Below are 15,672 nucleotides of genomic sequence, written 5' to 3'. Positions count from 1 at the left end.
ATGTTTTTATAAACCTATCTCCATTTTATCACTCGTCAAGTGTCAGACCTTGAGACTGAGACAAGACCGAGTCCAAGAGCCTTCAAGACTAAGTCCAAGAGCCTTCAAGACCGAGACAAGATCGAGTCCAAGCGCCTTCAAGAAGAGTCCAAACGCCTGCAAGAAACAGACAAGACCGAGTCCAAGCGCCTTCAAGACCAAGACAAGACCGAGTCCAAGCACCTTCAAGACCGAGACAAGACCGAGTCCAAGCACCTTCAAGACCAGAGACAAGACCGAGTCCAAGCACCTTCAAGACCGGGACAAGATTGAGTCCAAGCACCTTCAAGACCAAGACAAGACCGAGTCCAAGCACCTTCAAGACCGAGACAAGACCGAGTCCAAGCACCTTCAAGACCAAGACAAGACCGAGTCCAAGCACCTTCAAGACCGAGACAAGACCGAGTCCAAGCACCTTCAAGACCGGGACAAGATTGAGTCCAAGCACCTTCAAGACTGGGACAAGATTGAGTCCAAGCGCCTTCAAGACCAAGACAAGACCAAGTCCAAGCACCTTCAAGACCAAGACAAGACCAAGTCCAAGCACCTTCAAGACCGGGACAAGATTGAGTCCAAGCACCTTCAAGACCGAGACAAGACCAAGTCCAAATGCAGTTGAGTCTGAGAGGAAACCAAGACCGCAAAAAAAACGGTCGCGAGACCAAGACCAGCCTCAAGTACTACACCTTTAGAGGAAAGTCGACCCCACTCACAGTCAGAATGTTTGTTTTTCTAGGTATTTTTGAGCTATAAAACCACCTGTAATTGAATAAATGTAAGGTAGAGCTGTTTAATGTCACACTGTGGAACTTTCCAAACAGAGCAATGACAAAAAGGCTACATACTGCCCGTTGAAGACACCTTTTTAGTTTTTTAATTCTATAAAAAAAATGAGAACTTCGCACGTCAGTTTCGACTGTGTTGGAGGAGAATGAACAGCCCAACTCTGTTTGCGGTAGAAAGTCTGACAAAATCTAAGAAAAAAGAGAAAATGTTCCAGTTTTCTTCACCTCCATGTCATTGTAGTGTTCAGTTATGTTCCTCTAATTGACAATTACAACAGTTTTCTTAATTTCCACACTGACGCACAACTCCGAGCGCACTGGGTACACGCGATTAGAAAAGACGAGGCGCCAAATTCAAGACGATTCCAAACGAGCACATACGTCTGCAGTCTTCATTTTACCGCTGATCACATTTGCTTCACGGGTCGTTCGGCGAGCCCAGTGTCGGGAACTACACCGGAAGTCGTCATCGCGTGTTTCCGAACGTCTTCCTGGTTTGTGACGTAAGCGTGGACGGAGCCGATTCATTTAAACTATGAAGATATACCGATTAAATTATTTTTTGCAGTGTGTTGTGAAGGAGGGAGGGCGAGGTATTAAAGGAGAAAGGCAAACGTCTTGGCAGAGTCTTGCATAAAAACATCAGACTCATACAAACCTGTAAAGTCACTCGTTTTCACAAGTTATGAAAGACAGATACAGTAGATATGGACACGGACGCAGGTGGACGCGGGACTTTGGAGGAGTTTCTGAGAAGGTTTGAGGAACGACGAGAGCAGGAAGAAGATGAGACGCAACCAGGACCGGATCTGCCCAAACCAAAGGACAAGAAGAACAACGTGATAATCAGGTAGAGCAATTTACTCAATGTTGGTTTTATTATTAATTTAATGAGGTATTTTAGTCCTGTTTGTTCTAGTTTGGTCCAGTTCTGGTTCAGTACTGGTTTCGTTTTAGTTTAATCCTGGCTCAGTCCTGGTATGGTCCTAGTTCAGTCCTGGTTTAGTCTTAGTTCTGTCTTGGTTCAGATCTGATTAAGTTCTAGTTTAATCCTGGCTCAGTCCTGGTTTAGTCCTGACTTACTTCTGGTTTAGTCCTAGTTCAGTTCTGATTTAGTTCTGGTTTAATCCTGGTTCAGTCCTGCTTTAGTCCCGGTTCAGTCCTGCTGTAGTCCTGGTTCAGTCCTGGTTTAGTCTTGGTTCAGTCCCGGTTCAGTCCTGGTTTAGTCTTGGTTCAGTCCTGGTTCAGTCCTGGTTTAGTCCTGGTTCAGTCTTGTTTCAGTCCTGGTTTAGTCTTGGTTTAGTTCTAGTTTAATCCTGGTTCAGTCCTGGTTTAGTCCTGGTTCAGTCTTGTTTCAGTCCTGGTTTAGTCTTGGTTTAGTTCTAGTTTAATCCTGGCTCAGTCCTGGTTTAGTCTTCAGTCATGGTTCAGATCTGGTTTAGTTCTAGTTTAATCCTGGCTCAGTCATAGTTCAGTTCTGTCTTACTCCTGGTTGAGTCCTGGTTTAGTCCTAGTTTAGTGCTGGTTAAGTCCTGGTTCAGTGCTGGTTTAATCTTGGTTTAGTCTTGGTTTAGTTCTGGTTTATTTCTAGTTTAATCCTGGTTTAGTCAGTCCTGGCTCAGTCCTGGCTTTAGTCCTGGCTTAGTCCCGACTTACTTCTGGTTTCGTCCTAGTTCAGTTCTGATTTAGTTCTGGTTTAATCCTGGCTCAGTTCTGCTTTAGTCCTGGTTCAGTCTTGGTTTAGTCTTGGTTTCAGTTCTGGTTTATTTCTAGTTTAATCCTGGTTTAGTCAGTCCTGGCTCAGTCCTGGTTTAGTCCTGGTTCAGTCCTGGCTCAGTCCTGGTTTAGTCCTGGTTCAGTCCTGTTTGAACACTAAGCAGCAGGATATACTGTATATGAAAATTGGGAAAAAAAATTATTTTAGGCCTCAATATCTCACAGCATTTCTCTGTAGCAATACATCAAATACATCGTCCTTCAAGATGTGGCCTCGCTGTACCAGATTAAATATTTATATCCATGAGTGTATTGTTAATTACATTGTTTTAAAAAGTGTAAAATCAAATAGAGAGTGTGTGTTGTTGTTGGGACTTCCTGGTGAGATCAGGTGAGTTACAGAGACTCAGACATGTGTCCTTCATGACCCCGGGACGAGGAGGACACAGAGTTCAGCTCAAAACACACACACTCATATCTCTGCACTTTCACTTTCACAAGAATATTGCTTTCTGTGTTGCTCTACTTTCATTTAAGAAGTGTTGACGTGAACAGAATAGACAAACATGTAGACCTACTGTTACTGTATTGCAATATTACTAACGGTACATACTTTTGGACAGAATTTTTCAGCTTTTCTCCACAAATTGCATCTTGATTGGTGTAAAACAAGACAAGGCATGGCAATACAAGTTTATTTGTAAAGCACAATTCGTACACAAAGTAATTCAAAGTGTTTTACACAATAAGAAATACACTAAAGTCACTATACAAACAAACCAAGTCATAAATAATCATCATAAACAGAAGTGTTTGGAGTCTGGATTTAATCAAAGAAAAGGCCTGTCTCACTTCACTTTCATTTGAGAAGTGGTGAAATATGTTCTGGAAAATATGGACACGTGTACACATATATTTAAATATGTTTTTGTGTGTTTGTTTTGTTTTTCTGAATGCATTTGTTATGGGTGTGTGTGTTTGTGTGTATGTATGCACATGTATGTGATATGTATATATTTTGTTCGCATCATTATTAATGTAATTATTGCTACCTTATTTTTATTATTATTTTCTGGTCAATGTTACTATTACTATTGTATTTTTATTTTATTATTATTTTTTATTTATTTATTTGTTATTATTATTATATTTTTCTTAATTTTATGTATTTATTTATTTATTATTATTATTTTTTTTTTCAGCGTCTATTAAGGGTGGGTGTGGGGAGGGCGAATGGAGAGGAGGGGGTTTAAATGTGGCATTTGTATATTTGTACATCTTGTGGCATTATTGTGTGGCCGTAAGATCACAATATAGGAAAAAATAAATAAATAAAATATATATGAAGAAATTAGTAGAATAGGCAAAAATGTAGGCCTACTGTTACCGTATTGCAAAATTATTAACGTTACAAACCTTTTGGACAGAGCTCTCCCTAGTGTGATGTAATCCGTGTGCTTCAAAACTCTACTTCCTGTAATTTTCAACATATTTTTCAACTTTCTTTCACAAATTGTGTACAGTGACCAGACATCCTTATTTAACCGGGACAGTCTCAGTTTAAAGCCCTGTGTCTCCTGTCCCAGCAGATTTAGCCAGAAACACTGATTTGTTCCAGTTTTACACAAGAAGTGTCCCTGATGTCCCTATTTTTGACCAATCTGATCCCTGCCAACAGCAAAGAGAGACATACATTATCATTTGTTTAGGTAAAATACAAAAAAGCTGCATAAAAACGACCAAAACACAAAGAAAATGTGACTATACTGATTCACATATTAGTCATGAATTGGCAGAACAGTTTTCCTTAATTACACACTTGTTTCACAATTTTATTATTACCAAACACCAAAAATGGGAATGAACTGGAATGTCCCAGTTTTTTATTTTGAAATTCTGGTCTTGATTGGTGTAAAGTTATAGGTTCATTTATATTTACAACAGACATTATCTCACCAAATAAAGTAAAAATGCATAAATAAATACATACATAAATTAATTAATAAACAAACAAACAAACAAATAAATAAATAAAACTGTCTTACGCACAAACATCTATTTACATTAAAACTAGTTCAAATCAGCTTCACTGTTGTTGTAGTACCCACTGTGTCCGCTAGGGGGTGGATATGAAAATGGCGTTATATCACAGTTTTTGCGCGATATTTTAAATGCACGTACGCTTATTTTAATTTTTCAGAACCTCACATTCCCCATGTCTTCCGTGTGAACATTGTCAAGATGTTTTTACAGCTTAAATCCACGTTCATACTCACCATATGTCAGATGTCTCCTCCGGTTGTTGAACAAAGGGGAGCGGAAAGTTTACTCAAAGGCAGGTGAGGCGTTTACGCACAGGAGGATTTCTAGGTGTTTACTTTTACCTCAGAAATGGGGCAGGTGCACATGGATATCCTCCTGCTGCTGCTCCGTACGGATCTATGCTCCGGAAAGTGTTAGAAAGTTGGAAAAGTTGGGAGTTTTAGTCGACTTGGACTTATTTTGGACTCGGATTTTATCGTTTTAAGAGAGGTAATGTTTCAGAAATGTTTCAGCTTTTTACGCGTGGGCTTATTTCTGATCTAAACAGTTGAACTCGAAAGTTGAAGCTTTAAATGATCATCTTACACTTTTGTACTTTTATTTTCTTTGTTAACAAGGATATATTAACGCTACATAGTGCTAATCTATCAGTCTTGTTCAGATAGGATATATTTTTTATCTAAAAAGATGCCAAAAGCTGAAAATATTTAAGTTTATATGCTCAAATTTGACTTACTGTGCAGGAATGTATCGTGTTTGTCTTTTGGAAACGCTAGAATCTTCTTTGCGCATGGGTATTTGTCTCTGATCCTAAAAAGATGTCGAAAGATCATCATTATTATTATTAATTTGTTTGTTTTGATGATCAATTTTGACCTATTTTTTCAGTTTTTATTGTGTTTTGAATGGTAATTGTTAAAAAAAAAGTTAAAAAACGCTACTAATCGTGTGGATATGGAATTTATTCGACTCTAAAAAGTTGTCGAAAGTTGCAGAAAGTTTTTAAATGTTCAAACTAGACTTGGATTTTCTGGATTGTGTTGTATTCTACTTTGTTAACAGCGGTATATTATTGTGTAGGAACTAGAGATGCGCGGATTGCGGTGACAACCGCGGGTCGGGCGGATGACGTGATGAAAAATTATATTTTAATTAAATTCGGGCGGGTGGCGGTTTAACTACTAAAAAAAAAGTTATTGTTAGTGTTGTTACGTACATCTGAAAAGACGAGTGTCATTGTCTATGCTTGTATGAAGTGTACGTCATGTCCTTAATTAGCTCATTTGACCTCGTTTTTATGTTCTGAAGGTTCAGGTTGTGTCGGGTTATTGATGCCTAAGGTTTACGAGGCACATATTATATGCAGTTTATTTTATTATTTCTAATTTATTTCAGCTGTTTGCCAACACATAAGTGGCTATAGGGCCATATTTATGTAGTTATGCATATTTCTTCTTGTCTATTTCAATTGAAATATAAAGAGGGCATTGCCTGATTTCAATAAAGGTTCATCTGGATGAGATGATCTGTCTGTTTTGTTTCGATATCAGATATTTTAAAACACGCAGACATTATAGCGTAGACTGCCACTCAAAACTTAAAGAAAGACCGATGGAGTGAGGCTATGACTTTGAAATAACATCGGGCAATGGCAGAATGTTCAGAATGTAACAACATCCAACACGAAGGCAAGAAGGTTCAAAAATAGTCTAGTCGGAAAACGGTGTCAATGAATTAGATGCGCAAGAAAACCAGGTAAGCTGGGGTTGTTACGGACAATTAAGAATGCGAACAAACACGCTGAGCAAATTTTGGAATGAATGAGCTATAGAGTTTGCATTTTTATCGAGGCTCCTTAGTTTGTTTGCTGTATGATTGTTCTAAAATCTAAAATCAATCGGCGGATGGCGGCGGGTGCGGTTTTGAAAACCTTCGGTGCAAAATGGACAGCGGGCGGATGATGAGTTTTGTGTCGCGGTTGCGGATGAAAAAATAGCCCATCCGCGCATCTCTAGTAGAAACGCCACTTCGCTTACGTTTTGACCTGAAAGTTGTTTTAAATTTTACGTTTGACTTGTTTTTAGCGCTAATCTGTCAGTCTTGATCAGATCGGTTACATTTTTTATCTTAAAAGTTGTCAAAAGCTGTAATTTATTAAGTTTATATGCTCTAATTTGACTTAACTTTTCAGGAATTTATCGTGTTTGTCTTTTGGAAACGCCAGGATCTTCTTTACGCATGGATATCTGGCCCAAAAAAGTTGTCGAAAGATTATAAATATTAATTTTTTATGATAAATTTTGCCTTATTTTCTGCATTTTATCGTGTTCTGAACGTTAATTGTTCCAGAATAGTAAAGAAACGCTACTAATCGTGTGGATATGACATTTATGTGACTAAAAAGTTGTCGAAAGTTGCAGAAAATGCTCAAACTGGACCTATTTTCTGGATTGTGTTGTATTTTACTTTGTTAACAGGGGTATATCTATTTAGCTTATCGTTTTGATAGTTTCTGACCTAAAAAATGTTGTCAAAAGCTGAGAATATTGGAAGTTTAAATGTTCAAATTTGACTTTCTTTTCTGGAATTGATCGTGTCTTTTGGAAACGCTTCTTTGCGCATGGATATCTGACCCTAAGAAGTTGATTATTATTCATTTTTTATGATCAATTTTGACTTATTTTCTGGATTTTATCGTGTTTTGAACGTTAATTGTTCCAAAAAAGTTCAGAAACGCTGCTAATCGTGTACATATGACATTTATTTGACTCTGAAACGTTGTCGAAAGTTGCAGAAAATGCTCAAATTGGACCTATTTTCTGGATTGTGTTGTACTTTACTTTGTTAACAGGGGTATATGTTTAGGAACGCTACTTATCTCATCGTTTTGATAGTTTCTGACCTAAAAATGTTGTTAAAAGCTGAACATTTTGAAGTTCAAATTTTCAAATATGACAAACTTTTCAGGAACGCTAAGACCTTCTTTGCGCATGGATATCTGACCCTAAAAAGTTGTCAAAAAATGATTATTATTCATTTTCTATGATCAAATTTGACTTATTTTCTGGATTTTATCGTGTTTTGAACGTTAATTGTTCCAAAAAAGTTCAGAAACGCTGCTAATCGTGTACATATGACATTTATTTGACTCTGAAACGTTGTCGAAAGTTGCAGAAAATGCTCAAATTGGACCTATTTTCTGGATTGTGTTGTACTTTACTTTGTTAACAGGGGTATACGTTTAGGAACGCTACTTATCTCATCGTTTTGATAGTTTCTGACCTAAAAATGTTGTTAAAAGCTGAACATTTTGAAGTTCAAATTTTCAAATATGACAAACTTTTCAGGAACGCTAAGACCTTCTTTGCGCATGGATATCTGACCCTAAAAAGTTGTCAAAAAATGATTATTATTCATTTTCTATTATCAAATTTGACTTATTTTCTGGATTTTATCGTGTTTTGAACGTTAATTGTTCAGAAACGCTGCTAATCGTGTACTTATGACATTTATTTGACTCTGAAACGTTGTCGAAAGTTGCAGAAAATGCTCAAACTGGACCTATTTTCTGGATTGTGTTGTATTTTCAGCGCTAATTATTCAGTATTTTTTTTAAAGAAACGCCTTCTTTATTCTTGTTTCCCATCCTTCCTCCACCCAGGGGCATGAGCGCGGAGGAGCATGCCCGGTTGCGCGCTCTCTTTGACGCGTACGACGTGGACAAGTCTGGGCGGATCGAGCGGAGCGAGTTTCTGACCATCTGCGCCGAGCTGCAGGTGCCCACCGCAGAGGCACAGCGGATCTTCGAGCGCCTGGACGCGGACAGAGACGGCACCGTGAGCCTCGGGGAGTTTGTGAGCGGCTTCCAGCAGCGCTACGGGGCCGACATGGAGGACCCCGAGGCGTTGGAGGGGTGCTCCGCCTGGGATGGGTTCGAGATGAGGCTCGGGGAACAGGCCAAGTATATCCCCAGGTGAGAAACACGCAGCTAGTTTGTTAAAAAGTGATTTAAAGGTTCTCTATTACTCAAAATGGATTCTTGTGAGCTTTAAGCCATGTTATAATGTTAGATTCACACATGTTTGAGTAAAAAAATATACAAACTTAAGAAATCAAATGTCATGTCAGGCAACCAAGCATTCTTAAAAGTCCAAATATTGCACAAAATGTACTCTTGTGAGCTTTATATCGTGTTTGAATGTTGTTACCTCATCATGAGTTGTGTTTTGTTTCATTCACACATGTTTGAGTAACTCTTTAATTAGTCAGATGCAGCCCAAAAAATATACAAACTTAAGGAATCAAATGTTATGTCACTCAACCATGCATTCTTAAAAGTCCAAATATTTTCCCAACTTGTCTCTTGTGAGCTTTAAGTCATGTTAGAATGATAATATCTCATCATAAACTCACCCAGAATTGTGTTTTGTTTCATTGAGTCTTTATTAGACTTATTTATTAGACTAATCTTTATTAATCTGATGCAGGCAAAAAAATCTAAAAACTTATTAAAAACTGTACTCTTGTGTTTAAGTTGTGTTAGAATGATGTTACCTCACCAAAAACATACTTAGAGTTGTGTTTTGTTTCATTTGTTTTATTGTGTAACTCTTTATTAGTCTGATGAAGGCAAAAAATATACAAACTTCAAAAATCAAATGCTATGTCACTCATCCATGCTTTCTTACAAGTCCAAATATTACACCAAATTGTCTCTTGTGAGCTTTAAGTTGCGTTAGAATGATATTACCTCATGAAAAACTCACCCAGAGTTGTGTTTCGTTTCATTCACATGTTTGAGTAACTCTTTATTAGTCTGATGAAGGCAAAAAAAAATACAAACTTAAGAAATTAAATGTTGTCACTCAAACATGCATTCTTAAAAGTCCAAATATTCAAAAAATTGTCTCTTGTGAGTTTTAATATTACCTCATGAAAAACATACCCAGAGTTGTGTTTGGTTTTATTAGCACATGTTTGAGTAACTCTTTCTTAGTCAGATGCAGGATAAAAATTATAAAAACTTAAGAAATAAAATGTTGTGTCACGCAACCATGCATTCTTAAAAGCCGAAATATTACACAAAATTGTCTCTTGTGAGATTTAAGTTCTGTTAGAATGATATTACCTCATCAAAAAGATACCCAGAGTTGTGTTTTGTTTCATTTCTTTCATTGAGTAACTCTTTATTAGTCTGATGCAGGCAAAAAGTTCTAAAAACTTAAGCAATCAAATGTTATGTCACACATCCATCCTTTCTTAAAAGTCCAAATATTACAAAAAATTGTCTCGTGAGCTTTAAGAATGATATTACCTCATGAAAAACATACCCAGAGTTGTGTTTGGTTTTATTAGCACATGTTTGAGTAACTCTTTCTTAGTCAGATGCAGGATAAAAATTATAAAAACTTAAGAAATAAAATGTTGTGTCACGCAACCATGCATTCTTAAAAGTCTAAATATTACACATAATGTACTCTTCTGAGCTTTAAGTCATGTTAGAATGATATTACCTCATCAAAAAGATGCCCAGAGTTGTGTTTTGTTTCATTTATTTCTTTGAGTAACTCTTTATTAGTCTGATGAAGGCAAAAAATATATACAAACTTAAGAAATCAAATGTTATGTCACGCAACCAGGCATTCTTACAAGTCCAAATATTACACAAAATGTACTCTTGTGAACTTTAAGCCATGTTCGAATGATATTTCCTCATCAAAAACATACTTAGAGTTGTGTTCTGTTTCATTTGTTTCATTGTGTAACTCTTCATTAGTCTGAAGAAGGCAAAAAAAATAGAAACTTAAGAAATCAAATGTTATGTCAGGCAACCATGCATTCTTAAAAGTCCAAATATTACACAGAATTGTCTCTTGTGAGTTTTAAGCCGTTACCTCATCAAAAACTCACCCAGAGTTGTGTTTTGTTTCATTCACACATGTTTGAGTAACTCTTTATTAGTCTGATGAAGGGAAAAAATATACAAACTTAAGAAATCAGATGTTTTGTCACGCAACCAAGCATTCTTAAAAGTCTAAATATTACACATAATGTACTCTTCTGAGCTTTGTGTTGTGTTAGTTGTGTTAGGATGATTTTATCTCATTAAAAACTCACCCAGAGTTGTGTTTTGTTTCATTTCTTTCATTGAGTAACTCTTTCTTAGTCAGATGCAGGATAAAAATGATAAAAACTTAAGAAATAAAATGTTGTGTCACGCAACCATGCATTCTTAAAAGCCGAAATATTACACAAAATTGTCTCTTGTGAGATTTAAGTTCTGTTAGAATGATATTACCTCATCAAAAAGATACCCAGAGTTGTGTTTTGTTTCATTTATTTCTTTGAGTAACTCTTTATTAGTCTGATGAAGGCAAAAAATATACAAACTTAAGAAATCAAATGTTATGTCAGGCAACCAGGCATTCTTACAAGTCCAAATATTACACAAAATTGTCTCTTGTGAGTTTTAAGCCGTTACCTCATCAAAAAACTCACCCAGAGTTGTGTTTTGTTTCATTCACACATGTTTGAGTAACTCTTTATTAGTCTGATGAAGGGAAAAAATATACAAACTTAAGAAATCAGATGTTATGTCAAGCAACCATGCATTCTTAAAAGTCTAAATATTACACATAATGTACTCTTCTGAGCTTTGTGTTGTGTTAGTTGTGTTAGGATGATTTTATCTCATTAAAAACTCAGAGTTGTGTTTTGTTTCATTTCTTTCATTGAGTAACTCTTTATTAGTCTGATGAAGCCAAAAAATATATACAAACTTAAGAAATCAAATGTTATGTCAGGCAACCATGCATTCTTACAAGTCCAAATATTATACCAAATTGTCTCTTGTGAACTTTTAAGTTGCGTTAGAATGATATTACCTCATGAAAAACTCACCCAGAGTTGTGTTTTGTTTTATTAGCACATGTTTGAGTAACTCTTTTATTAGTCAGATGCAGGCAAAAAATATACAAACTTAAGAAATCAGATGTTTTGTCACACAACCATGCATTCTTAGAAGTCTAAATATTACACATAATGTACTCTTCTGAGCTTTAAGTCGTGTTAGAATGATATTACCTCATCAAAAAGATACCCACAGTTGTGTTTTGTTTCATTTATTTCTTTGAGTAATTCTTTATTAGTCTGATGAAGGCAAAAAAATATATATACAAACTTAAAAAATCAAATGTTTTGTCACTCATCCACGCTTTCTTAAAAGTCCAAATATTACACAAACTTGTCTCTTGTGAGCTTTAAGCCGTGTTCCAAGTGTTGTTACCTCTTCAAAAACTCACCAAGAGTTGTGTTTTGTTTCATTCACACATGTTTGAGTAACTCTTTATTAGTCTGTTTACATCTCCAAATCTCCAAATGCTCTGTTCCACCTTGTGATGTCATGAAGCAGTGGATTTCAAGTTAACATCTACCTTTTACGTTTTGACGAGAGATAGAGATTTGCAATTCCAGGGCTGAAATGATCCAAATGATTCTAGTGAAGGTGTATTGAGTTTAAAAACACAGTGGAGCACTTCTTGTATAAAAGTTTGAGAGAAGAACTAAACTAAAGAGAACTAAATCTGCAGGGTTTGTGCGTTAAACGTGTGAATGAAACAAAACACAACTCCAGGTCTGTTTTAACGAGGACATAACTTGACATAGATCAGAAAATAGTGTAATGTGAGCCCTTAAAATTAAATAATTATGTACAATTCTCATAAAATTAAAGTGCGTATGACAGGTTTTCATGTTTTTCTGACTTGTTTGTTGGGATATCACTGTAAAAAACAAAATCTAGTCAAGTTAAAATGACTTGAATTAAGAAAGTTTTATCATGATTTGAGTAAATTTCACTTGACAAGTAAAATGATCTGCCAGCGGAACAAGACATTTTGTACTTAAAATATGAAAATACATCTTGCTTCACTTAAAAAAAGAAAAACAACAACTTTTTGAAACAAAATCGAGTGTTGCTTGAATTAAGAAAAACACACAAGTTATTCCATTGACAGATCAGTTGAATTGACTCAAATAAAGTAAAATATTCTTAATTTAAGTCATTTTAACTTTCCTAAATATTGTTTTGTTTTGTTTTTTCAGAGTAATAACTGTGGTAAATTTTTATCATAGTTTTACAGTTTGTGGAAAAAGTTGAAAAGCTCAAATTATTATTCTACCTCTAGTTGGCTTTGTTTCTCTGGAGATTATTTGATTATAAAATGTTAACAATGTCTCTACAGGATAATTTTGGCATTAATCTTTATTTTTAAGACTTTTAGCAGAGGCAATAAGTGACTCAGTTACTCCAAAAAAACTATTCTATATCTAAAAAAATAGGGTTCTGAAATGTGTTAAAATACATCTTTGAATTCAGCTGAAATCAATCTTTATTAAGAACACATAATATCTGGTTCATAGTAAGTAAGAATATAAAAATAAGAAGAATAAAAACTTAAATATACGATATATGTTATAAACAGGATGTATTAGATGCATTTATTTCTTCACTTTCTGAGGTAATTTCGCATTTTGTCTGAAACTTAGACACTTTGTAAACTTTGCAAAAAAAAGCTGACTGAAAATGAAACCGTGTTTTTGAAGCTTTTTTTGCAGCATTTTTGAAGTATTTTTAGATTATTTGCCCACCTCTAGTTTGCTTTCTTTCTCTGGTGAAAGGAATTGAAAAGTATTTGAAGATAAAATGTTTGTAGTACAATTTATATCCTTCAAAATGTTGGCGTGAAAATATAATAACTCCTCTTTGATTAGTAGAGGCAATAAGTGACACATTTAGGCTACTCAAAAATCATATTCAGTAAAATAAAGTTGAACGATTCAGGGAAACCGTGTTCAGAAAAAAGACTAAAATATGAACTGACAAACTTAAACAAGAATCACATTTCAGAACATGATTTTTACAGATTTAAACTACAGCGTTGGCAGTTTGCGTTTACTTACTGAAAACATTTTTATTATTAACTCTATTTTCAGATTTTACATATCATCAATTCATGCTTACATATCAACATACATATCACATGCATGCTTTGTGGTGGCGTCACGCTGGAGGTGTCCTACATGGATCTCTATGGCGCAATGTTCAGCAGTTACCACCAAGACACAAGTGGGCTAGGGCTGCTTGATTAGGGAAAAAAATCACAATTATTTTGATCAATATTGAAATCACGATTATTCAAACGACAGTATTTTTCTAACTCTCAAAAAAAAAAAACACTTTGTTATTCATAATTTAAGCAAAACTTTCTCAAATTGAAAATAAATATAGACTACAAATATGTACCTCAGAGCAGTTTTGCGACGTATAAAACATAAAATGAACAAAATTTACTTTGAACATGAAATAAGGCATAGAAAAAAATTAATGTTTCCAAAATAAACTACAATCTTTAAATATACTTATTTATATTAAAAGTATCCCCAAATAAACTTTGTTAATCCGTGTCAACTCGATTATATGAGTTTGGAGATCATTTGAAACACAAATCTAAATTGCGATCAAAATTCAATTAATATCACAGCCTTACAGTGGGCACATGAGCAGACATTGCCTAAAAGGTTTCAAGATCATCCGAAAACTCAAGAAAAAATACAAAATGGATTTAAACAGCACATTTGCAGGAGCCTGTGATCAATATGACAAAAATATTTGACTTATACATCAGTTCTTTCTGGTCAAAGTGTGTTAAAATAAAGCTCAGATTACAGTCTTAACTTTATTAACAGAGCTTCAGACAGAGCAGTGCCTACAGTTAGCGTCACACCCTCAGAGAATGTTGATGGCATCAGCTGCAAAGTATAAATACTGTCTGTTTTTGCCTCTTGTGTGCGTGTGTTTGGTTTCTCCGGTGAGGAGGATGTTACAGTTTAAAGTGTTGGACATGTAAATGTGACTTTCTGATAACTGCGTATGGAAATGTGTGTCACTTCAGGTAAGAGAGCAGCTAGAAACAGTTCACACAAAACTACTTTTAACTCAAGCCAAGAACAGATACAGGCAAAAAACTATATACAAATTTTAAAAATCAAATGTTATGTCACGTAACTAAGCATTCTTAAAGGTCCAATATTACACAAAACTGGCTCTTGTGAGTTTTAAGCCATGTTATAATGTTGTTGTCTCATCAAAAACTCACCCAGAGTTGTTGTGTTTTGTTTCATTCACACATGTTTGAGTAACTCTGTAGTATTACGTTGTTTACATCTCCAAAGCTCAAAATGCTCTATTCCACCTTGCGACGTTATGAAGTGATAGTTTTAAAGTTAACAGCCACTTTTTATCTTTTGTTCAGTAGAGATTGGAAATTTCTGATCCAAATAATTCTAGTGAAGGTGTGCCACATGGTTTAACTTTGAGCTAATGGAAAATTCTACGCTCCACGACTAAACTATGACTGTACTTAACTAATTAGGGCTGCATGTCATTAAGAAGTTGCCGATACAATACATCAATACATACTGCGATACAGTGAGCTTTCAATTTGATACGATATATTTCAAATTTATTCGATGCAGTTCAATCAAAAATAAAGGCTAAATGATACTAAAAGTCTTTGTTAAACCACTTCTTGTGCAAAGTTCATGTGAACCATAAACATTTTAATCATCAAAACAGAGAAAATGTCAAATGTGTCGCATAAATGAATTTCTTTCCACTAAACAAGCAACAAAACTGTAGCACTGTAAGAAAATAATTTAGTAAAATATACCAAAAAATGACCATAACCGTAAGTCTGTTTTTTTGTATGTATGTGTTTTTTTACTAATACTATAGTTATGGTCATTTTTTTTTTGTATATTTTACTAAATTATTATGGTCATGAGTTTTGGGTAATGACCAAAAAGACAAGATCGCGGATACAAGCGGTTGAAATGAGTTTCCTCCGCAGGGTGGCTGGGCGCTCCCTTAGAGATAGGGGGAGGAGCTCAGTCACACGGGAGGAGCTCGGAGTAGAGCCGCTGCTCCTTCACGTTGAGATGAGCCAGTTGAGGTGGCTTGGGCATTTACCACCAAAACGAGACCCAGGACACACTGAAGGGACTACGTCTCTGGACAGACCTGGGAACA

The 15,672-nt window shown here is 35.5% G+C and overlaps 1 protein-coding gene across 1 annotated transcript in view; it reads left to right on the top strand.

Moving 5' to 3' along the window:
• The first annotated feature begins 1,545 nt into the window (after positions 1 to 1,545).
• The window catches only part of rasef (RAS and EF-hand domain containing), a 46,654-nt gene continuing 32,527 nt past the window's right edge, over positions 1,546 to 15,672 (top strand). The window contains exons 1-2 of the mRNA XM_055162143.1: positions 1,546 to 1,674; positions 8,245 to 8,556. Of these exons, the coding sequence (XP_055018118.1) occupies positions 8,249 to 8,556 (308 nt within the window). The 5' untranslated portion in view covers positions 1,546 to 1,674; positions 8,245 to 8,248. The remainder of the gene's footprint in view (positions 1,675 to 8,244; positions 8,557 to 15,672) is intronic.

This window comes from Boleophthalmus pectinirostris, unplaced genomic scaffold (genome assembly GCF_026225935.1).
Source record: "Boleophthalmus pectinirostris isolate CB_2022bp ecotype Guang Dong unplaced genomic scaffold, ASM2622593v1 HiC_scaffold_4, whole genome shotgun sequence".
NCBI lineage: Eukaryota > Metazoa > Chordata > Actinopteri > Gobiiformes > Gobiidae > Boleophthalmus > Boleophthalmus pectinirostris.
The sequence above is the reverse complement of the archived record's forward strand: the minus strand, read 5'-3'. Positions and strand labels throughout refer to the sequence as shown.